This window comes from Macadamia integrifolia, unplaced genomic scaffold (genome assembly GCF_013358625.1).
Source record: "Macadamia integrifolia cultivar HAES 741 unplaced genomic scaffold, SCU_Mint_v3 scaffold115, whole genome shotgun sequence".
Taxonomy (NCBI): domain Eukaryota; kingdom Viridiplantae; phylum Streptophyta; class Magnoliopsida; order Proteales; family Proteaceae; genus Macadamia; species Macadamia integrifolia.
The window spans coordinates 367,718-392,622 of record NW_024868103.1 but is presented as its reverse complement, the minus strand read 5'-3'; the positions used below and the strand labels follow the sequence as shown (position 1 = coordinate 392,622).

General features: G+C 42.0%; 2 protein-coding genes across 2 annotated transcripts; both read right to left on the bottom strand.

Annotated features, from left to right (window-relative positions):
- Window positions 1-297: 297 nt before the first annotated feature.
- On the bottom strand, window positions 298-3,818 carry LOC122062957. Its single transcript, XM_042626624.1, has 4 exons — window positions 1,738-3,818; window positions 1,337-1,639; window positions 1,116-1,218; window positions 298-1,011 (listed from the first exon to the last, which is right to left on the bottom strand). The coding sequence occupies exons 1-4, from the start codon at window positions 3,816-3,818 to the stop codon at window positions 298-300; spliced, it is 3,201 nt and encodes a 1,066-aa protein (XP_042482558.1).
- Window positions 3,819-4,973: 1,155 nt separating this feature from the next.
- Window positions 4,974-24,076, bottom strand: LOC122062956 (NDR1/HIN1-like protein 26). Its single transcript, XM_042626623.1, has 2 exons — window positions 23,992-24,076; window positions 4,974-6,217 (listed from the first exon to the last, which is right to left on the bottom strand). The coding sequence occupies exons 1-2, from the start codon at window positions 24,074-24,076 to the stop codon at window positions 5,619-5,621; spliced, it is 684 nt and encodes a 227-aa protein (XP_042482557.1). The 3' UTR covers window positions 4,974-5,618.
- Window positions 24,077-24,905: the final 829 nt, after the last annotated feature.

Sequence of the window (24,905 nt, the reverse complement as noted above, 5' to 3'; positions counted from 1 at the left end):
ATAAATTAGGTTTACTATTTTATGAGACAAATGAGCTGAAAAAATAAATATCAATTACATAGTAAAAATGCCTACAATCAAAGATGAATTCGATTAAGAAAACTAAATCAAAAGAACAATGACTAATAAACAAACACAATTTTGACAAAGAAATAAGAGAACCAATATTAATAAAAGTATAAAGTTTCTTTATTCTTTCATTCCAATAAAAGAAATACATAATCTAGAAAGAAAAAATTCAATGGATGCAGAAATTAAGAGAAAGATCAATCAATTGTTACCTTGTTTAAAAGTCAATCAATTTGATATATTGTCATTTGAACTCTCCATTGCATTGATCAATTCGATTGGTGTGTCAATTATAGTACCTTCCACATCAGATCTGACCCAACTCACATCGACATCACTATCACCATATGAATGTTCTATATTTTGTCTATCTTGTAATGTACTTTGTATATTTGTCTGATCTGATTCACCATGATCTTCGCCTCCCATGTCAAAAATATCTCTAATCTTTGTATTTATGACAACTTGCCATTCAGGCCTTTGTGGATCAACAATGTAGAACACTTGCTCTACTTGTGACGGTAACACAAATGGATCAGCAAACTGATCTTGGTCATTGTATTGTAAATGGTTAAAATTGACAAGGACAAATCCGAGGTCATCTTTCTCCACTCCCTTTCTAAGATTAGCCCAATCACATTTAAATAACATTACTCTGAGATCATTTGCATATTCCAATTCAATTATTTTCTTCAAAAATCCATAATACATGATATATCCCTCAATAGGGTGTGTATCTTTTGAATTAGAAAAGTCTTCTGTCAATGCTGTTAAAAGAACCCCACTATTTTGAGTTTTTCTATTATTCTCATGTACCTTACTATGAAACTTGATGCCATTAATAATGTATTCATCATAACTTCTTGCATTTAAGTTAGGACCTCGAGCCAGCCATCTGATATGATTAGGCACCTCGACTCCATTCTCGCGTAGATTCAATATCTAAATAAAAAAAAATTAAGATATGTATAATTAGAGATCTAAACATATAATCATGATATAGTATATAATCTAACTCTCTTCAATTAAATTTGGGTTGAACTTACATGCTCATTGAACCATTTTGGAAACTCCTTAGCATGCTTCATTCTTACCAAATATGGGCGAGCTCTACGACCCATCGACCTTTGGATTTGTGCACAATGAAGCCTACATAGTAAGTGAAGAATCTCTTATATACTAATATTTTCTTATAAGAATATAAATTATAAATTTTTTGCTCCAACATAAACATTTTGTGTAAACATAATTTATATGTAATACTTACTCACGATATTCTTCTAATGCTTTAGAGTTCTTGAGCACGTACCGATGTGCCTGATCCCTTTCTATAATGTCGAGTCGTATCATCTTGCACTTCCCTATTGGCCTACCTGCTCTTGAGAATATAGAAGATGGATCGTATGTTTCTGTTGACCCCGCATTTCTTGGTAGTCTAGTTGACCTTGTTTCCACATCTTCAAGGTATCTAGAGTAATAGGTCAAACACTCATCTGCAAGATATCCTTCTGCTATAGATGCCACTGGCCGACTAGGGTTACGCATGTAGTCTTTCAATCGTTTGAGAAACCTAATTACAATCAAATTTATAGTTAATGTATTCAACATATTAAAAAGCCTACACAAGTTATCTTATTCTTTAAGAAAAAATGAAAATTTAACACTAACCTTTCTATTGGATACATCCAACGGTATTGAACACCAGCCAAGCTAGCTTCATGGGCTAAATGAACAATCAGGTGTACCATAACATCAAAGAATGTAGGCGGAAAAAGCCTTTCCATCTTGCATAGTGTTAAGACAACACTTTCACCAAGCCTCTTGAAGTCTTCCTCCTTCCCAACTTTACTACACAACTCTCGAAAAAATGCACTAACCTCTATCAATACAATGCTGACATTCTTAGGCAATATGTTACGCACTGCAATTGGAAGAAGTTGTTGCATCATAATATGAGAATCATGGCTCTTCATTCCAATAATCTTACGTTCTTGCACACACTGTGAAATATTACTACAAAGTCCATCTGGAACCTTTACACCCCTTAAAACTGTGCAAAACAAATCTTTGTCAGTGGTAGACATTGTGTAGCTTGCTGGAGGTATGAACAACTTATTCTTGCCTTCAATGACCTTTGGTTGAAGATCTAATCGTATTTTCATGTCTCTCAAATCTAAACATGCATTCACGTGATCCAACAAAGTGTTAACGATATTATCACATACATTCTTCTCAACATGCATCACATCTAAATTGTGACGGACTAGATTATCTTTCCAGTATGGCAAGTCAAAAAATATACTCTTCTTCTTCCAATTGTATGGAAGCTCTGGCTGTTTTAACCTCCTTTGCTTCTTCTTCCCACTTTGTTTATTATTTTCTTTACCAAATGGGGGAAAATCAACATATTGTAAATGTTCCAATATGTCGTTCCCTGATAGTTGCTTTGGCTGGAGTCTATGTTCCTCATGGCCATCAAAACTCCTTTTGTCTCGTCGAAATCGATGTTCTTGTGGAAGGAATCGACGATGGCCCAAATAACAATGTTTTTTGCCATATTTTAGCCAACGAGAAGAAGTCTCACTATTGCAACATGGACAAGCATAAGCACCTTTAGTACTCCATCCTGAGAGGACTGCATATGCTGGAAAATTATTAATGGTCCATAACAAACATGCTTTTAGATTAAATTTCTCCTTCTTAAATGCATCATAAGTCTCAACTCCATTGTACCATAAATCTTTTAACTCTTCTATCAATGGCTGTAAATATACATCTATATCATTCCCAGGCTGTTCTGGTCCAGGAATAAGCAAAGTAAGAATGAAGTAGTCTGGCTTCATGCACATCCATGGCGGCAAATTATAAGGCATCACCACAACAGGCCATACACTATGAGTTGATCTCATATGCTTGTATGGGTTGAATCCATCACTTGCTAACCCGAGTCTGATATTACGAGGCTCCTCACTAAAAAGTTGATGCAATCTATCAAACTCCTTCGATGCTTGACTGTCAGCTGGGTGTCGTAACCTTTGGTCTTTTGTACGTTCTTCATGATGCCATCTCATATTAAATGAGGTTTTGGATGAAATGTATAACCTCTGCAACCTTGGGATTAAAGGAAAATGACGTAATGTCTTAGCCGGAAATTTCTTTCCTTTACTTGAATATCTTGATGCCCCACATTTATAACAAGATGTGGCTTTCTCTGCTCCTTTCCAAAACAACATGCAATCATTTGGGCAGGCATCAATCTTGTTGCAGTTGAGCCCCAAATCTTTGATAATTTTCTTTGTTTCATACATATTCTTTGGCAATGTATTTGGCTCTGGAAGCGCCTCTCGCAACAAATCTAACAACATTGACAATGCTTTGTCGGTCATGTTGCAAAGGCACTTTATATGATAAAGACGAAGAATGAAGGATAATCTAGTAAATTTCATGCATCCTGGGTACAACTCCTTCTTTGAATCTTCAATTAATCGTTCAAATTTATCCGCCTCTATACTTGCTCCCTTTGTACCATCACCTATGTCACCATCCTCAACATCTTCATTTGTATTTCTTCCCTGCAGCTCATCTAACATGGTGTGTGTACCATCATATGTTTCACCTTCATCTTGTATCACAGTATTAACATATAGACTTTCATGTGAAGATGTACCTTCCCCATGAAAAATCCATCTCGTATAATTCCATAGAATTCCATCACAAACCAAATGTTCATACGCTATGTCTCTAGTCATCCACAGTTGGTTTATACATTTTACACATGGGCATAGGATGCGATCCCCTATGGATGCATTAGAAAATGCAAATTCTAAGAATTTTGTTACCTCTAGTCTGTATTGTGGAGATAACTTGTTTAATGGATCTCTTGAACTTTCAATCCATGACCTAGACATATTTTCCACACTAACTGCTAAAAAGCAAAAGCAGCAATGTTAGAAAGATATCTGGGGTATATGCTAAGAGTACTAGCGTTAAACATTTAACATGAGTAACCTTATATAATAAACACATGTAGCCAATCTTCTACCATTAAAAGCGCACCAGCTAGTATATGTTTGGTAAACTAAATCAAGTTAAAAATCTTACATTTTGGAGGTTAATACAATAAAATACACTATTATTAGTTATTGCATCCAAGGAAAAAAGAGAAAACAATATACAAATAAAAATATTATTCTTACCCGAGGATTAATCTCAACATTCCCACCTAACTCAACCTTCTCCATATTTTGACAAATGAAGTGATAAGTTGATTTTTCAGAAATTTGAAACAAGTTACAATTTAGTGAGTTTCGAGAACATCTAATTTAAGAATGTATGAATTGAAATAATATTCAAGCTGGGCCAACCCAGTGTAGCAATCATCAGCATTCCCATATCCATATCTATACTAGCAAACATCACAATATCCATAGCATTAGCTAACCCATTTCTCCGTCAACCAAACATCAAAATTTAAAAATAAAATCTCTATAAAATCAAGATCATGAAAAAAAGTAAAATAATGGCCATTATACCATAAGTGATCATGAACATACATAGTAATACATGCCAATACAATCACTGGTACTCGATTGAATTAAAGTCTTCAATTTGAAATAGATTTTTTTTTTTTTTGCTACATCATTATTCCGCAAGGCATAATGAGATGGGCCAAATGTGATGAGATTTTGGTGTTCATACACATCCCATAACACCCTACCCACCGCCCCACCCCCACAAAAAAAACAAAAACAGAGACACACTCTCTTCCTCTCACTGGTTCCTCTTCTTGCAGCCTGGATATTTATGGGGAAAATTTGGACCTGTCTTTTTCAGGAAAGAAAGCCAGAATTCAACTCTATTAGACAGAATGAAGACGACGCAGCACATTGCATTTGCATTCCAAATGAGACAATCAGAGAAACTGACCAATTTTATTGAAGAAATAAATAACAGTTGATGGGCATCCCTGGCCAGTTCCACCAAAAATCCTTGCCTAATCAATCTAGAAATCTGGCATATTAGCATATGGCAGAAGTATTTACATCTAGGAAAAGAGCTATGGTTTCCAACATTTGCATAATCAACTGTTGGAGAGTGATTTCCATGTTATCTCCTTCCCAAGTGTACAGTCTTCTACTGATATCCACCTCTATTTCATTGTCTGTTCGACCTTGAACTACCTTAACTAAATAAACCATAGCTAGTAATCCCAATCATCTAACATGTTTTCTATAGACGACGACAACGACGTCGATGATCAAATCAAATCAAACCCTTCTGATTTCATATGTATCTGTTAGAAATTTATCTAGATATCTCTGTCTTTCATTGCCTCAATATGTATTTATATTCTTGTATGTTCACTAACTAACTAGTGGTGGAATGAAAAGGTAATATAAAGAATTGAGTGGAAAGGAAGAAAATATATAGTGGAAGCTTTAAAGGGTATTGCATTGTAATTGTAATGGAGTTGTCCCTTTGAGCGGTAATGGTAGATGACAAAGGAGAAGCTAAGGGACCATTTACTAATCTTGGGAGTAGTAATCTGTTTAATTGATGAGGAATACAACGTATGGACGAAAGGCGATAATGGCAACACAATCCACATTAAACCGATATCGGCCGGAAACCCAGGTCCAAACCTTCCATCGGAGCCTTCCGTTCACCTTCAGACTTAAAACCAAACTACCTGCTGTCTGATCCCGACCCACTTCGTAACCAAGAGATGGGGCCACGGGGAGGCCCAGTCCTACCAAGGAAGCTGTCAACAGATTGCTATCTTCATGGCCTTGATAGAATGGAGGAAGAGAAGTGTAGAGAGTAATCTGTTGGCCCTTGTAGGAGGCGTAGACTTGGAGCTGGTCGTGGTAGACCCCAACCTTCTTATTTGGGTTCATGGTGACCATAGTGACTTGTATGGAAGAGTTGAGAAGGTGAGGTGCTGTGACGTCTAATTGGTAGATATCGGCTTCTTTGAGGTAGAACTCAGGCTTGGAGGGGCGTAGGATGAGCCAGACAAGGAAGATGAGTGAGAAAACAGAGAAGAAAAACTGATTCTTTGAATAGCGGAAGAAGACAAAGGGTGGTTGTCTTCCTCCTGTTGTTGGTATTTGTGTCGACAAGGATCTATCAACAATCTTTTGCTTTCCTGAAGTTGCCACATTCTTTGAGGAAATTAATCAGACACTTTGCTTGCACGCTGCCCACTATTGCTGCTCAAGTTATTCTTGGGTCCTTGTGCTTCAAGATTTTTGGGTTTCAAAGGACACAATAGAGTAGTAGGAGCGTTCAGTTTTGAATGGGTAAGGTAGTCTACCAAAAGAGACAAGCAGGCTTTAACTACCTCTCCTCCTTAAAGGTTTCTCTATCACATTTTTCATATTTGCTCAAGGCCTTAGAATCACCTCTCAATTCTCCCACCACATCCAAGTAAAAGAAATAAACCAAAGTAAATGTACAAGGAAACCAAAGTAAATTTACCTCCTTTTTCATCTATTAGGGAGCACAACAACAGCAAATAGAGCAATCAAAATTAACAAAACCGAAGTGTAAAACAAGGGGTAAGATAGAAACTGTACCTAGATTGCTTTCTCACCCACAGCCTCTGTAACGTCACTACTGGCAGAGGTTAGAACAGAGAGAGAGGGATTGAGGGAGGAGCAGAATTGATCCACGAAGAGAGGAAGAGAGAAAGAGAGAGAGAGAGAGAGAGAGAGAGAGAGCGTGATAGGGAAGAGCAGAGAGAGGGGAGGTTTTAGTTAGAGGAGAGACGTGAGAGAGAGGGGCTAAAGGTAGAGGAGAGACGTGAGAGAGGGAGACTTTGTGTTTTTTTTTTTTTTCAAGAGAGACTTTGAATTTCACTAAAACTGGATTAATTTAAAAAATAAATAAATAAATTAGATTCACGAGGTTTTGAGAGGGAGAAATACTATAAAAGCATGTTTGTGCTGGGAAAAGGAAACCGGGAAAACCAAAAGCATAAGTAAATTAAGAAACCTTTCCCGCGTCTAAAATTCCTAAATGATTTTGGTGTTAATTGGCGACGGTAATAAAATTGCAGTTGCCTAAAATCAATGACTGGCTACAGTAGTGTTTTAACCGTTGCCAAATATAAATGATTATATTTTGTGACAGTATAATTTCTATCGTCGTTATAAATCAAATTATTGTTGATTGAGCATAGGATATGAGGCGACGGTAAAAAATTTACCGTTGTCTAAGATATTATTTCACTACGGTATTAAAAAATTCCGTCGCCTTAAATAATTTTTTGTAACATTTAAATTTAACCCGTCGTTATAAAATGATGTTGCTACGGTATTTTTAATTTCGTCGCTGAAATTTTGTTTTGGTGACGAGTATTATTTTACAGTCGCCATAAATGTATTAGGCAACACTATCCATTTTACGGTCGCTATATATTATATTTGGCGACAATAGTATTTTTTTACCGTCGCCATAAATATGTTTTCTTGTAGTGTCGGGCTGAGAGAGCACGCCTCTCTCAAATTTCTTTTCACCACATCGGCTCCGATCATAATTTCATCAAAAATCCTTAAAAATCATTAGAAAAATTGCTTTCTTCCTTTTTTGAAAATCAACATTGTTCATTTATTTCTTTCTGAAATGGTCGGTCCGATTAGGTTGTGATGTGGAAAAAATTGACTGGACGATCTTCCCTGCAGTTGCTGGTGCTTTGGTTGACCTACACAGAAGAGATGACAGGGGAGAGCCAGGCTGACCTGACGGGGGACTCTCCGATGCCTAAGTTAGATCTTTCTACAACAGATGCTCAAGAGAGCTTTTCCAGTAAAAGAAGTGAGTAATTGATCCCCCATGATGGAGACTTACTTGGTATTTATAGTGTGATAACCTACTTTTTAAATCGGGTCTAATTACATGGTTGACCCGGTTTAACCATACAGGACCCGAACCAGAGAGGGTTAAGGTGGGTTCCTTATGGACCATGATGGCAAGGGTGACCTTGAACACAGGTTGGCTAGACAAGTCCGAGTCAGTGCCAGAGGAGACGGATGTACCCAAGCCATGCACATGCACATATCATAAGGCCATGTACGGATAATGCTGGTATGTAGCTATATCCTAAAGTGCATACGTAAAATATACCTTATGCCGAGAGACGGATACATGTCGAGAGTCGAATTCCATAAAAATCCCACTTGTTGGCTAATTTTTGGCCCTCAGGTGGGCGGTCATAGGTGGACGCCACCTGAGTGACCCACCCATGTGGTTACTAGTTGTTTTAGAAAGTATAAATAACATTATTGTGTTTTTCATTTTCTCATTTATGACATTAGGGTGTTTGGTAAGAAGAGTAAAGAGGAGAGAGAAAAGAAGGGAAAAAGAGAACGGAGAAGAGGAAAGGGGAAGGAAGAGGAAGAAGAAAAGGATTTAAGCGGCCCCAATGTTTGATCTTCTCATTCCAACGTCAGAAGAGTGATCCCCAACACGAGATCTACGATTGGAGGTGAGCAAATGCTATGTTTCTTAAACTTTCACCAAACCCAAGTAAAACCCTTGATTTGGGTAGAGTTCCTTGAGGTCTTATAAATCCCCCTTGAGATGATGAATCTAAGGTTTAATAGATGGTCTATGTGTTGGTTTTGAAAGATTTGAAGAAGTGTTTACAAGATTGGAGAAGCATTGGTGATTTCTTGAGCTAAGAAGTGATTTTGGGGTTTTTGAAAGAGTTCTTGAGCAAAGAAGGTAAGATGGCTATTCAATCCTTAAATCTAACTTAGATCTAGGTTAGAATCATCTAATAAGACCTTGAATGTGTGAAAAATGTGATTGAAAAAGTCGCATTTGATTATCCAAAGGTTGGGGAAAGTTTCAAGGAAAAAGACATTTTTTCGCCCTCTCAGGTGGGCTGGGATCGGTGGGCCGAACAACCCACCTAAGAAGACTGACGGGCCGGGACCGATGGGCCAAACGGCCCGCCTGAGAAGAAAGGCCCTCGGTTCCCACCAGTGGGTTGGGACCGGCGGGCTGGGAGAACGGCCCACCTGAGAAGACCGGTGGGCCGTGATAGGTGGGCTGTCCGACCCACCCGAGAGGCCCCCAACGTGATTTTTGTGTCCGAATGGACCCAAAACAGACGTGCAACATTCTTTTATGATTCTAAACATGATTTTGTCATCAAATCATGTTAGTTTTGACCCCAAAGTGGTGAAATGCTAACCCCATTCACTTATGATAGGTTCACCAAAATTTACGTTTCTCACGCCAGATCTCACCCGTACCGAGCGTGAGTCTTTGTACACGACAAGTAAGTGAGGAGAGGACGTTTGACTTTATTTTAAAGCTTGTTTGGCATCATTCAATTGTATCTAGACTAGCCATGTCATCATGCAAATTGTGTAGTTTAGTCATCCTCATATGATTATGACGTGTGTTGTGTTTTACTTTCTCAATGCTAAATGATTGATGTGCTTATGTGATGAATGATGGGATCACTGTGCATGATGCATTATTAGACTAGATGCCGTAGTCAGTTTGGAAACGAGTGCATTGGTGGCTCGTGGAATGGGACGCGGTGGCACTATGCAATCGTACTATGTCATATATGAGCATATATTCATGTGCTACGACCCTTCCCAACAGGGGTTGAGATGTTGGGTTATCATTTGGGGGGAAGTAGTAGTCGCGGGTGTCGAGTCACTGTGGCGGTTAGACATACGCCTGGCTGGTCATTAGGACAGTCGGCAATCTCAGTGGTATATTCAAGAGGGCTAATCATATTGCTTTTAAATTGTTGGAGTCAGCACCTTTACTTTCTGTCATTTACTTTTATGTTGAGAGCCGGTAGTCGGCATGCTTTACTTTTTCGAGTACTCACGGTGGGCCTTCTCCGACAGTCCTATGGGCGTATCGCGGGATGGAGTTCGCGGCTCGTATACGAGTATAAGCGCACTGTGGTTGTAGTAGCACTAAACCAAAGACTTAGTAATGTTTAGGTGGATGAAGTTTAAAATGAATTGCACAGCATGTAGTGCATATGGATGTGATTGTTGTGTGGATTGTTGTGTGGTCCTTCTTTTCACTTACTGAGCTAGTGAGCTCATCCCACGTGCACATCTCTTTTAGATGATTTTGCAGGTCACCAACCTGAAGATCAAGGGTCGGGCCCCACAATTGAGTTTCCCGATGAGGATTGGTGGGTCCCCGAGGAGTATGAGCACGGTATGGATTGCACGTGTGAGGGCTGCGCTACGGGACCGCAGTATTGACGTCGTATAGACTTTTACTTTTTGATTCTTTTTGATAATCCCTTTTTGTGTACTTGATACGTGAATTGTTATTTTTTTGTGTAAATATCATGCCTGCGGGTCCACATGTATTTATCTATATACTACAATTTGGGTATCAAGTATATTGGGGTATTTACAGGTAAATTAAGTCTTCCACTGAACTTTTGAACGTTTATCTTAGATGTGTGTATGCTGTGGTTGGATACTGTATCAGATGATCCTGGTAGGTTTGGGTTAACCGGAGTTAACTCGGTCACCGGTCCGATTCTGTGAGAACGGGGTGTGACAACGGTGGTATCAGAGCGTGATGCTCTGTTCACTCACAGCATACCATTTAGACTCCACAGAATCTATAATAGGAAATAGGATTGGGTAAATGTAAAAGCTTTAAAGAGTTAAAAGCCAAAAGAAAAAAAAAATGGTTGTATTTAATTATTGCATTTCATGGTATGCATTAGAGAAAGTTTGCTTGAAATAAATAAAACATTAGTTATTTGGTTTCATGACTCATCGAGTACGGATTTAACGAAATTTCGGTAGCATAACGACGCTAAAACAAGATTTCCCAAATTTTTCATACATAAACACCTAATAGACAACAAATATATACAAATAAGCATAATCGATACAAAACAAACCACAAGTCACCAACAACATAGCACCATACTAGCAAGTCCAATTACAGAGAAAAGAACAAAAAAAAAAAAAATGATATAAACAACATAGAGATAAGGAAAAAGCTGACTTAGACGGGCGAGCTAAGTCCTCAGAGACCCTCGTCATCGTCTAACTCTACTACTCCATCTCTCCTAGGCCTCGATCTAACATTGAGCCAACAGTCGTAGTAATCAAACCTTGAGTTCACTAGTTGTACATCCCTCCGGAGTCAGGAAAAATCCGCTGAAATAGTGTTGGCCGTTGTGTCCAAATCCTCGCCCAATCTTAGGAACTCTCTAATGTAGCCTGCCTTTCTAAGATATTTTCTTCTCTAGTGGCACTCTCATTTAGTCTTCTCAGAAGCTGATCTTGCCCATCTTTCAAGGCCCTCATAGTAGCCATCATACTCTCAAAGTCAAAAGCACCACTCTCAGGTGGTGGAGCTCTATGCTGTGGGCCTGCAACCCTCGCAAAGTCAGGATCAGCACCTCTAGAATCAAGAGGCCCCTCCTCGAGGATATCCTCATCCAGAAAATCCTCCTCCTCGAACTGAGGAACATAATCCTCATCCTCCTCACTAGTTTCCTCCTCCATGGGAACATCCTCCCTATGGGCATTCCTCCTGTCTTTACCTCTCTGAGCCCCTACTCTCTGAGGTACATCCATAAGTGCTTGGAGACCCATCCTCAGTAGGTTTTCCCTGTCAAATTTGTCCACTGGAGTCTTTCCCTGCTCACCACTCAAATCCACCCCAAAGAACTCAAAGATCCTGGTGAGGATCCTACCATATGGGAAACCTCCGTCCTCGGGGTGTGAGGTATGACGCTCCATAGTCTTAAGTATGATGTAGGGCAAGCATAAGTGCTCGACACCTCCCTCCAAGGCCTTGTAGATGCAGAAGGCTACGTAGGCCGCCATGAAGCCTACTTGGTTCTGTGACCTCCTCTGGGGAGTAAATTAAACTGAACCAAGCGAGCAAATACATGATCCTCTGGGTAAAATGTCATCTCAGAATCTGGACGCTCCTTGCTGCCACAAATGGTCTCGTAAATGTGGTCCTGCGTCTCCGAACTTAAGGACGAGCCCACAGGCTTACTCCTTGGGGGACTGTAGAATTACTACCCAACCGACGAAATGTCTAAATTACTAGCAAGGGTGTCCACAGTCAAGTGAATGTTCCCCCCTTCACCATGCTAGTGATTGAATACTCCCCATACTGGTAAGAGACCTCCAAATTGCAGTAGAATCTTCGAACCAGTTGTTCATAGCATGGACGATCTATGTTAAAGATAGACTGCCAACCCAGTGCAGTGAATCTCTCATGAAGTTGAATCTTATGGAAATCACTGATTACCACGATCTTCTCCATCATCACCGACCTCTTTAGAAAGGCCTGCCAGTTGGTTGCCGCCTCCAAACTTCGGAAGAGTCCCTCATCATAGTCTAAAGGATCGATGGGGGCATGTCTTTGTCGCTTTGTGCGAAGGGCTGGGGAACTAGTCCCTGCACTCTTCCGTTTTGAAGTTGTGGCCTTACGTCGAGTGGAAGAGGATGCGGGTTCCTTGCCCTTGCGAGAAGACATCCTAGTAAGAAAAGAGAAGAAATAATGATAAGTAAGGATGAGGAGTAACAAAGGAAACAAATAGATAGGTGAGCAAGCACATGTAAATATACCTAAATACATAATGTGGATTATGATAGAAAGAGAAGTGGATAAATCATGGAGAAATGATGAGGGAGGAAGCCCCAAAACATGATATCTACTAGCACATTGCAAAATAAAAACGTAACAAAGGTGAAAGCACGACAAGTGAGAAATGATGGAAAACCCCAAATCTCAATGTGCAATTCCAATCTAAGAAAATGAAAAGTCCCATAATAGTGTAAAGCTTGAAGCTTACAAGTCCATGAAGGAAATGCTTATCATTATACAATCAAGTTTATGCAAAGAAATCTTCTATTATGACATTGAGGTGCAAGGAATGAAAGAGATTTAAGTTGTCCACAAGTATGAAATGATGTGAAGAGAATCATAGAAACCCAGATTTTTTTTTTCAAAGAAACCCAACACAAAAGAGGTGGGTTTGCATTGAAAGGAGATGGATTTTCTTGAGAAAGAGATGGGATTGCAAGCATATATAAGTTTCCATGATCTCTCCCACATTGTAAATGCAAATCAAGGATAAGAAATTTCATTTGAGTTAGTTGGGGAGAAAAGGGTAGAGATAGAAAAAAACCCCAAATTGGAGAAATTAGGGCATGGTTTGAGGTTTTTCTCTCATAGATTTGATGGTAAAGCCCAAAATTATGAATGAAGCACAAAGAGAGTATCATATTCTCATGGAATGATTGTTCTATGGAAGAAAACATGAAAAAGATCAAGTTTTGGGAGTATAAATGGATTCAAACTCCAAAATACATGTTCTAAGAAGGGAAAGGGAGAAGAGACTTACTTGAGAGTGAAAAGAGCTTGGATCTTCCAAAAATCCGGGAATCGCTGAGTGAGATCGCGAGTGGACGGGCCAAGAACCTCCCAAAAATCGCCCCAAAACAAGCCAAGAGAAGAAATGGGAAAAAAAAGGAGGAAACAGGGGCTTAAAAGCCCTGTTCCTTTTTTGCCTCGGCTCGGACTGACGGGCTGACCTGAGTTGCCCGCCGGTGGACAGCCCACCGGTTGGGAGAAAATACAAAAAAAAAATAAAAAAAAGGGGGTGTGTGGCTAGCACCATATAGTCGAGTGGGACCATTGTCCTACTTGTTGAAGCATTAGCATCATATTTTCGGGATTAAGCTGTGGCTAGTTACAAGACATCATACACTATAATACTCCGTGTGTTGGTATATGAGTTATGTGTCGATGTAAATTCTAAGATACTTAACCAATGTTTGTGTATGATATGTTCCAGGTGCAAGGACACGATGGTACGTACTAGATCCGGTAACAATGCACGAGGTACCTCACGTGGTCCTCGCCCGGTCGGTCGACCACCAAATCCTAGAAAGTCCCGCTCTGTGGGGCAAACCCCACTCCCACAACCTCCAGAAACCCTTGATCTGGGTGTGGCACAAAGGGACCCACCTGTGACTACACTTCCGGATCCTCCACCAGTCATCACTCCGGGTGATGTTGCAACCATAATCCAGTAGTCACAACAAGCCTTCCAGCAACAAATGCTTCAGCAGCAGCAGGCATTTATGGCTGATATACAGCAACAATTCGACCTTTCTCAACCCGGTCAACATCCCCGGATACTTACTCCATAAGACCCACCTGTAGGGTCTGGCATGGGGCCACAAGTTGGAGTTACACCTCCAATTCGGCCACTCAGCACTCCTCCATATATGGTGCCCCCTCCATACCCTTACTATACGGCGTATGCACCCAATTACCCGCCGACGAATAATACGTCAAGGGTAGTGGAATCTTTCAAGAGGAATTTGCCACCTGTATTTTCTAAGGTGGGAAGTGATCCTCTAGAGCTGGACCAGTGGATCCAAGAGCTGGAGAAGATATTTGAGGTAATTGAGTGCACTGAGGCATAGAAGCTTATTTGTGCAGGAGCTACAACTAAAAAATGAAGCCAACTCTTGGTGGCAAGCCTCTAAGCCTATATTGTTGGCCACTCATCCGGAACCCACTTGGGAGCAGTTCAAGGAGTTGTTTTTGGCCAACCATTACCCTCGTAGCTACAGAGACCGTAAAGAGACGGAATTCATGGCCTTAACTCAAGGGAATAAGACTATCTTTGAGTATCAGCAGCAGTTTGAAAGCTTGTTCCATTTTACCCCTAGGCATATGAGGTCAGCTGAAGAGAAGACTGCAAGATTTCTGAAGGGATTAAAGGCATCTATTGGGTCAGTGCTCGAGGTCTTAGATTTGACAGATTATGGCCAGATTGTGTAAAAGGCCAAGACCATGGAAGATAAGCAGAAGGGAGAACAGTCCCTCACACCTGGATTGTGGAAGAGGACAAATCCATTTTCGGACATGGGCAACTCATCCAAGGTATACCGTGGTCGTATAGTTCTAGGCCAGCCCTATAGGCCATCTGGCTACCTTCCTCGACCAGCTAGTGGTTCGGGCTCTACATCTTTTCGCCCAAATACTAGTATAGCGCCTACAACCACCCCGTCCCCCCATCTGCATCCGGTCAGGTACAAAGGGGCCCTGCCCCAGTCTCGGTGTCACAGATCAGTTGCTTTAATTGCCACTCCTATGGGCATTATGCTAAAGACTGTCGGGTCAGATCAACCTTACCATCCAGTCAGCCCTCAGTATACAGACCTCCCTTAACTCGGGGGAATCAACCACAAGGAAGAATGTATGCCTTATCAGCTGAGGAAGCTGAGGCCAGCACGGAAGTGGTAGCAGGTACATTTTAATTTAATATTTTCCTTATGCTAAATGTTGATGACCTGCTGTACTTATATGCATTATTGCACTAGGTGTTCTACCTATATTAGGTATACTAGCCTATGTCTTGTTTGATTCAGGAGCTACACACTCATTCATGTCTAAGAGATTTTCTGAGAAACTTGGTATGTCACCCAGGACACTAGATCATGGGATGATTGTTAGTATGCCTACCGGTAAAGTTACACAGTTGAAGGAGGTGTATCGGCCGTGCCCAGTGGAAATCAGTGGGAAGAAATTAGATGCACAACTCATTAAATTCAACATGCAGAATTTTGACGTTATACTGGGCATGGATTGGTTGTCGGCCCATCGAGCTAATGTGATGTGTGTTGAAAAATTAATTACGGTGACAGATGATGAAGGGAAAGAATTGGTATACCGAACCGATAAAATGAAATGAGCTAGAAAGGTCCTCGCCTCCACTCTTCAAGTGGTAAAGTTGTTGGAAAATGGATGTCAGGGTTACTTAGCATCGGTACTTGATGTTGATGCAAAGGTTACACCTCTAGAAGAGGTAAATGTGGTTAAAGAATTTTTTGATGTTTTTCCAGATGATCTGATGCATCTACCGCCTGATAGAGAGTTAGAATTTGCCATAGACTTGATTCCTGGAGCAGCTCCAGTATCTAAAGCTCCATACAGGATGGCACGGGCCGAATTGAAGGAATTATAGATGCAATTGCAAGAATTATTGGAGAAGGGGTTTATTCGCCCAAGTGTTTCACCTTGGGGTGCCTTAGTCTTGTTTGTCAAAAAGAAGGATGGCAGCTTGTGTATGTGCATCAATTACCGGGAATTGAATAAGCTAATCATTAAGAACCGGTATCCATTGCCACGCTTTGATGATTTGTTTGACCAACTACAAGGTGCAAAGGTGTTTTCAAAGATAGACCTTAGATCAGGCTATTATCAGCTCAAGATAAAGAGCGGTGACATACCCAAGACAACGTTCAGGACTTGGTATGGTCACTATGAGTTCCTACTGTTATCTTTTGGGTTAACCAATGCACCGGCAGCATTCATGGATTTAATGAATTGAGTATTTCACGATGTCCTTGATAAATGGGTAATTATTTTTATTGATGACATCTTGATCTACTCTAAGACAGAAGGGGAGCACACTCAACACCTGAGGATGGTGTTACAGAGGCTGAGAGAACAACAATTGTTTGCCAAATATAGTAAATGTGAATTTTGGCTTGAGCAAGTTGGATTCCTGGGACACGTAGTGTCTGAGGCTAGAATCGAGGTGGATCCTGATAAGGTGAAAGCAGTAGTAGAGTGGGAAAGCCCTAAGAATGTTACTGAAATTAGAAGTTTCTTGGGTTTGGCTAGATACTACCGGCGCTTCATTGAGAATTTTGCTCGGATTTCAGCACCAATGACTAAGTTAACCAAAAAGGGCGTGAAATTTGAATGGGTAGAGGAATGTGAGAAGAGTTTTCAGGAATTGAAGAAAAGGTTGGTGTCGGCCCCTGTGTTGACCATCCTTGAAGGCACAGGTGGAATGACAGTCTACTCTGACGCTTCCAAGGTTGGGTTGGGTTGTGTTCTCATGCAATGCGGTAAAGTGATAGCGTATGCATCCCGACAACTAAAAGAATATGAGAAGAACTACCCCACTCATGACTTGGAACTAGCCTTAGTCATTTTTGCCCTAAAGATTTGGCGACATTATTTGTATGGGGAAAGGTGCGAGATATACAGTGACCACAAGAGCCTTAAGTACTTTTTCACCCAAAGAGATTTGAACATGAGGCAGAGGAGATGGCTCGAACTCATGAAGGATTATGACTGTGACATTCAGTATCATCCTGGCAAGGCTAATGTAGTGGCAGATGCGTTGAGTCAGAAGGCACAGACTGTGTCACTCTCATACTTAGTAGTCAGCCCACCACTCGTACAGGAGGCGACACTAATGGATGAAACCCTCTTATATGAAGGAGCAACCATAGAGTTTGAACACCAACTAGAAAACCTTAAATGGTACTGTATCCCTGGCGCCTCTACACGTGCATCCGTCTATTAGGCAAGAGGTGATAATGAAACAACTTTTGCATCCTGAATTGCAGCGGATCCGAGTTAAGATTCAAGATCAAACAATGAACGACCCTGATTTTGTTTTAGCCAGCGATGGGGCATTGTTGTTTCGAGGTAGATTGTGTGTGCTCGATGATTTGGATATACAAGACAAGATAGTGCAGGAAGCACACAGCTCCGAGTACTCACTCCACCCAGGAAGTACAAAGATGTATAAGCACCTTAAACAAAATTACTGGTGGCCTAGCATTAGAATCACAATAGCCCTGTATGTGACGACTTGTCTCATATGCCAAAAAGTAAAAGCTGAGAGGCATTGACCTTATGGTACTCTTCAGCTACTCCTAGTACCAGACTTGAAGTGGGATAGGATTACAATGGACTTTGTCACCAGACTATCATGCACACCTAAGGGGATGGATGCGATATGGGTGATAGTTGATCGGGTCACTAAGACTGCTCATTTCATTCCCATCAAGACCAAGTTCTCTATGGCCAAGTTAGTACAACTTTATATGGATAACATAGTGCGCTTGCATGGAGTACCAGTGAGCATTGTGTCAGATAGGGACCCAAGGTTCACTTCCAGATTTTGGAAAAGCTTCCAGCATGCTTTGGGATCACAATTGAATTTGAGTACTGTTTTCCACCCGCAGACTGATGGTTAGTCGGAGCGAACCATACAGATATTAGAGGATATGCTCAGGGCATGTGCGATGGAAATGTATGGTAGTTGGGAAGAATATATACCCCTTATGGAGTTTGCCTATAATAACAGTTACCAAGCTACAATTGGGATGGCTCCATATGAGGCATTATATGGTAGGAAGTGTAGAACTCCTCTGTATTGGAATAAGGTAGGCGAACGTCGAATGTTAGGACCTGAAATGATACAGATGACTTGTGACAATGTCAATGTTATTCGAGAAAGGATTAAGGCAGCTCAGTCACGTCAAAAGAGCTATGCAAACAATCACAGGAAAGACATTGAGTTTTAGGCATGAGAAAAGGTGTTTCTCAAGATTTCTCCTACTAAAGGGTTACGAATATTCCATCGAAAGGGTAAGTTGAGCCCGAGATACATTGGCCCATTTGAGATTTTAAATCGGGTTGGCTCAGTAGCCTACATGCTTGCTCTGCCACTTTCACTCAGGAATGTTCTTAATGTATTCCATTTATCCATGCTGAAGCAATACGTTCATGATCCATCGCATGTATTACCCGTGGAACCAGAATATCTAGAAGCTGATATGACCTATACAAAACAGCCAGCTGAAATCTTGGACCGAAAAGTAAAAACCCTTCGCAACCGCTCCATTTCCTTCGTAATGGTGCGATGGGCTAATCATTCACTTGAAGAAGCATCTTGGGAGAAAGAGGATGAAATCTAAGCCAAGTACCCTCATCTTTTCGAACAACCAAGTACACCAATTTCGAGGACGAAATTTTTAGAAAGGGGGGGTAAATGTGATACCCTACTTTTTAAAACTGGTCTAATTACACGGTTGACCTGGTTTAACCATGCAGGACCCGAACTAGAGAGGGTTAAGGCGGGTTTCTTATGGACCATGATGGCAAGGGTGACTTTGAACACAGGTTGGCCAGACAAGTCCAAGTCAGTGCCAGAGGAGACGGGTGTACCCAAGCCGTGCACATGCACGTATCATAAGGTTATGTATGGATAATACTGGTATGTAGCCGTATCCTAAAGCGCATATGTATAATATACCTTGTGCCGAGAGTGAGACACATGCCGAGAGTCGAATTCCATCAAAATTCCACCTGGTCAATTTTCGACCCTCAGGTGGGCGATCACAGGTGGGCGCATCCTCCCACCTGAGTGACCCACCCATGTGGTTACTAGTTGTTTTAAAAAGTATAACTACCATTATTGTGTTTTTCATTTTCTCATTTATGACATTAGGGTGTTTGGTAAGAAGAGTAAAGAGGAGAGAGAACAGAAGGGAAAAAGAGAACGGAGAAGAGGAAAGGGAAAGGAAGACGAGAAGAAATGGATTTAAGCAGCGCCATGGTTTGATCTTCCCATTCCGACACCGGAAGAGTGATCCCCAACACGAGATCTACGATTGGAGGTGAGCAAAGGTTATGTTTCTTAAACTTTCACCAAACCCATGTAAAACCCTTGATTTGGGTAGAGTTCCTTGAGGTCTTGTAAATCCCCATTGAAATGATGAATCTAAGGTTTAATAGATGGTCTATGTGTTGATTTTGAAGGATTTGAAGAAGTGTTTACAAGATTGGAGAAGCATTGGTGATTTCTTGAGCTAAGAAGTGATTTTGGGGGTTTTGAAATAGTTCTTGAGCAAAGAAGGTAAGATGGCTCTTCAATCCTTAAATCTAACTTAGATCTAGCTTAGAATCATCTAATAAGACATTGAATGTGTGGAAAATGTGATTGGAAAAACCCCATTTGATTCCCCAAATGGTGGGGAAAGTTTCAAGGAAAAAGACATTTTTTCGCCTTCTCAGGTGGGCTGGGACCGGTGGGCCGAACAGCCCACCTGAGAAGATCGACGGGCCGGGATCGGTGGGCCGAACTGCCCGCCTGAGAAGGTAGGCCCTCGGTTCCCACCGGTGGGTTGAGATCGGTGGGTCGAACAACCCGCCTAAGAAGACCGACGGGCCGGGAGAACGGCCCACCTGAGAAGACCGGTGGGCTGTGACAGGTGGGCTGTCTGACCCACCCGAGAGGCCCCCAACGTGATTTTTGTGTCCGAATGGACTCAAAACGGATGTGCAACCTTCTTTTATGATTCTAAACATGATTTTGTCATCAAATCTTGTTAGTTTTGACCCCAAAGTGGTGAAATGCTAACTCCATTCACTTATGTTAGGTTCACAAAAATTTACGTTTCTCGCGTCGGATCTCACCCGTACCGGGCGTGAGTCTTTGTACACCACAAGTAAGTGGGGAGATGACGTTTGACTTTGTTTTAAAGCTTATTTGGCATCATTCAATTGTATCTAGACTAGCCATGTTATCACACAAATTATGTGTAGCTTGGTCATCCTCATATGATTATGACATATATGTTGTGTTTTACTTTCCTAATGCTAAATGATTGATGTGCTTATGTGATGAATGATGGGATCACTGTGTATGATGCATTATTAGACTAGATGCCGTAGTCGGCTTGGAAACGAGTGCATTGGTGGCCCATGGAATGGGACGCGGTGGCACTATGCAATCGTACTGTCATATAGGAGCATACGGTTTAGGATTATCATTTTCTCGTGCTATGACCCTTCCCAACAGGGGTTGAGGTGTTGGGTTATCACTTGGGGGGAAGCAGTGGTCGCGTGTCGGGTCACTGTGGCGGCTAGACATACACCCGACTGATCATTAGGACAGTCGGCAACCTCAGTGGTATATTCAAGAGGGCCAATCGTACTGCTTTTAAATTGCTAGAGTCAGCACCTTTATTTTGTGTCATTTACTTTTATGTTGAGAGCCGATAGTCGGCATGCTTTACTTTTTCGAGTACTCACGGTGGGCCTTCTCCGACAGCCCTATGGGCGTATCGCGGGATGGTGTTCGCGGCTTGTACCTGGAGTATACGCGCACTGTGATTGTAGTAGCACTAAACCAAAGACTTAGTAATGTTTAGGTGGATGAGGTTTAAAATGAATTGCACATGTAGTGTATATGGATGTGATTGTTGTGTGGTCCTTCTTTTCACTTACTGAGCTAGTGAGCTCATCCCACGTGCGCACCTCTTTTAGATGATTTTACAGGTCATCAGCCTGAAGATCAAGGGTCGGGCCCCACAGTTGAGTTTTTCGATGAGGATTGGTGGGTCACCGAGGAGTATGAGCACGGTACGCTTTGCACGTGCGAGGGCTGTGTTGTGGGACCGCAGTATTGATGCCGTACAGACTTTTACTTTTTGATTCTTTTTGACGACCCCTTTTTGTGTACTTGATACGTGAATTGTTATTCTTTTTGTGTAAATATCATGCCTGCGGGCCTACATGTATTTATCTATATACTACAATTTGGGTATCAAGTATATTGAGGTATTTATAGGTAAATTAAGTCTTTCGTTGAATTTTTTAATGTTTATTTTAGATGTGTGTATGCTGTGGTTGGGTACTGTATCAGATGATCCTGACAGGTTTGGGTTAACTGGAGTTAACCCGGTCATCGGTCCGGTTCTGTGGGAACGAGGTGTGACATATAGGCTGCTGATGGAGGGCAAGTGGGAGATGATTGTGAAGAGTCCTGTTTAGGCGTGGAGTCCTCAAGGGGAGTAGCTTTGTGATTCTAGGAATATTCCCCTCTTAACTCGGAAAGACCAACCGTGTGATGTCTATGATGACGTGTAGTGGATAGAGTCCTGTCCTCCGAAATAGGGATTACGTTCCTTGAATGTAGGGGTGGACGAAAACACGTTTCTGAAAACCTCGTTGTTGACATCGGGCCGAGGTGGCAGCGCGACCAGATGGAGGCCAAGGTGGAAGCATGGCTTGATGGAGGTTGAGGTGGAGCACGGCCTGTTGGAGGCTGAGGTGATAGCGTGGCCTAATGGAGGCCGAGGAGGCAGCACGGCCTGATGGAGGCCGAGGTGGAGCACGACCTAATGGAAGGCTGAGGTGGCAGCATGACTTGATGGAGGTTGAGGTGGAGCACGACCTGATGGAGGCCCAGGTCGTAGCACGGCCTGATGGAGGCCGAGGTGATAATGCGGCCTAATGGAGGTCGAGGTGCAACACGGCCTGACGGAGGCCGAGGTGCAGCACGGCCTGATGAAGGTCAAGGTGGCAGCACGGCCTGATGGAGGCCGAGGTGGAGCACGACCGGATGGAGGCCGAGGTAGCAGCAAGGCCTGATGGAGGCCGAGGTGCAACACTGCCTGATGGAGGCCGAGGTGGAGCACGGTCTGATGAAGGCCGAGGTAGCAGCATGGCCTGATGGAGGCCGAGGTGATAGCGTGGCCTGATGGAGGCCGAGGTGATAGCGCGGCCTGACAGAGGCCGAGGTGGAACACGACCTAATGAAGGACGAGGTAGCAGCACAACCTAATGGAGGCCGAGGTAGCAGCACGGCCTTATGGAGGCCGAGGTGATAGCGCGGCCTGATGGAGGCCGAGGCAGAGCACGACCTGATGGAGGCCGAGGCAGAGCACGGCCTGACGGAGGCCGAGGTGGAGCACGACCTGATGAAGGCCGAGGTAGCAGCACGGCCTGATGGAGGCCGAGGTGATAGCATGGCCTGATGGAGGCCGAGGTGGAGCATGGCCTAATGAAGGCCGAGGTGGACACGGCCTGAAGGAGGCCGAAGTAGCAGCTCAATCCTGTTCAGGTTTGCATACATGCTTCAGCCGTGCTGAGGAAAGTGACATATTTTGCCTCATCAGGTTGAATTTAGGATGAGTCCATTACCTCTAATTTCAATTATGGCAAATCAAAACAAAATGTTTTCTTTTCCCTTCGGGGTCCAGCCCTTCCATGGCTAGATTCTCTCTCCTAGGATCCTGCATCCCAATTTGTTCACAAATCAAAATTTTTATTTGAGTCATGGGTTTCTTTATTTTATTTTGGTTTGACTTCTAAGCAATTTGAGAGATATCTTGAGTCCCACTACGTGGATTAGGGCGCTAGTATAGGATGGGTGTGGCTGGCCCACAATACCGGCTCGTAGCCTAGGACCATCGGATCTATTCTATTTCTAAATGACGGGAGGGCTGGCTCGTCATCTAGCCCAATGCCGATATGGAAACCCTTGGATGTTGTATATCTCTTCAGTTTGCTTAGCATGTATTATTGGATGTTGCATATCTCCTCAGCCCACTTAGCATGTATTGTCATCTTTTAATATGATTCTCATGTACTTTGTTTATCTTTGAACTCTCTACTTCATGTATCATTATTATTTACTCACTTTTTTGTCATATACGTGCCTTATCTGCACACAAAATAGACACACAAATCCACCTCAACACTTTTTGTGTCTAAACCTAGGAGCTGGTTTAGGACGAAACAGCCAGACTCAACTTAGGTTAGACTCAAACCTATGACCTAGGTTTAAGACCTAGCAAGTAGGGTATACACAGGTCTAGATAAATGGAGACCGACCTCTGGGTCGGGTGAGACGGGTGCCTAACACCTTTCCTCGTAAATTGACACTTGTCTAGAATCATCGGACATAGACCACTCCCCTTATCTGGCATTGAGTCATAGTTTTTCTCTCTCCTCGGAAGAGAGATCATTTTTGGGTCCTAGGCCCATCACCCTAGGTGGCGACTCCCTCTTTTGGTAGAGGACGTGCGCTCTTGTGACATTAGAACCTCGCGTCCAAACCCGACATTTTATTTTTGGTGCGTATGACCACGCGTCATCCCTTATCTGAGATCCCCTGGTCTCTACAAGGGCGATGGCGAATCGTGCCCCAGTTGTCCCTCAGAAGAAATATGTTGATCAGAAGATTGGGCTATAGGAATCTTACTTGCTTCGAAGTCGGTGGAGAGTTTCTCTAAATTTGCTGCATGGGTGTAAAGATCTCCATGAACTCCTTACGCATTTTCCGTTGTAGAGACGTTAGTTGTGCTGAAATCTTCTCTAGCGTGAATTCAGATTGCCGAGATCGAGTGCCGTCAGCCATCTTTACCTCTTAAGATTGTGTAAGAAACTCAATGAAAGCACCAATGTGGCACAGATCTCCCCAGCTCTTGATTCGAGTTCAAGAACAAGAAAACTCCAAGAAAAAGAGAGTTGCAGAAGGGAGAAGACAGAGGAAGAAAGTAAAACTCTTATTATTCTGTTCTGAAAAGAAGCTTGGCTAATTGGGTAATTACAAGCTAATTAATTATGTTACAAAACTAACTAATTGACCAGTTACAACTAATCTCTTAATTTCCTTCTAACTGTCCACTGATTCTGTTTTTTTAGCTTTCATAATATTTTAGCCAATAGGGCTTCTTCATTTGTCTTGTAGGTCTAGGGACACATAAGCCTACAAGAGCGTTGGAATTATGCTCTTCAAGAGTGATGCCTTGCCCTTTTAGATCACATTATCCGAACAACTTCCCTTTACATACATAATCAATGCAATATCCACAGAAAATGGCCTTTCGAGTATGAGATGCTCTGGAAATATGCAGAATGATGTTGGATTCGAGGGTACCTATTACGCAGCCAAGGTTCTTTCAGTGGAAGATCAGCAAGTTCTGGTGGAATATGAGACGCTTTTAACTAATGATGAGTCGGGTTTGCTGAAAGAGAAGGTGCACTGTAGTCAAGTTAGGCCTTATCCTCCTGAAATCAGAATATCTACATTTCGTGTTGATGATGAAGTTGATGCTTATGATAATGATGGGTGGTGGGTTGGGAAGATCACAGTGGTAGAAGAATCAACGTATTATGTACCATATGATGGCAGGGAAAGAGGAAGTGAAGATGGAGATGAGTTTTCGGATGATGAGGAGAGTGTT

Bases quoted from the DNA above. Each gene is read 5' to 3' on its own strand.
- LOC122062957 (XM_042626624.1), bottom strand. From the start codon at position 3,818: ATGACTAGAGACATAGCGTATGAACATTTGGTTTGTGATGGAATTCTA. The intron at 1,219-1,336 runs GTAAGTATTACA...CTTACTATGTAG, and splicing joins GCATTAGAAGAATATCGTGA to GCTTCATTGTGCACAAATCC. The intron at 1,012-1,115 runs GTAAGTTCAACC...TTTTTTATTTAG, and splicing joins CAAAATGGTTCAATGAGCAT to ATATTGAATCTACGCGAGAA.
- LOC122062956 (XM_042626623.1), bottom strand. From the start codon at position 24,076: ATGGCTGACGGCACTCGATCTCGGCAATCTGAATTCACGCTAGAGAAG. The intron at 6,218-23,991 runs GTAAGGAGTTCA...TGGCAACTTCAG, and splicing joins GTCTCTACAACGGAAAATGC to GAAAGCAAAAGATTGTTGAT.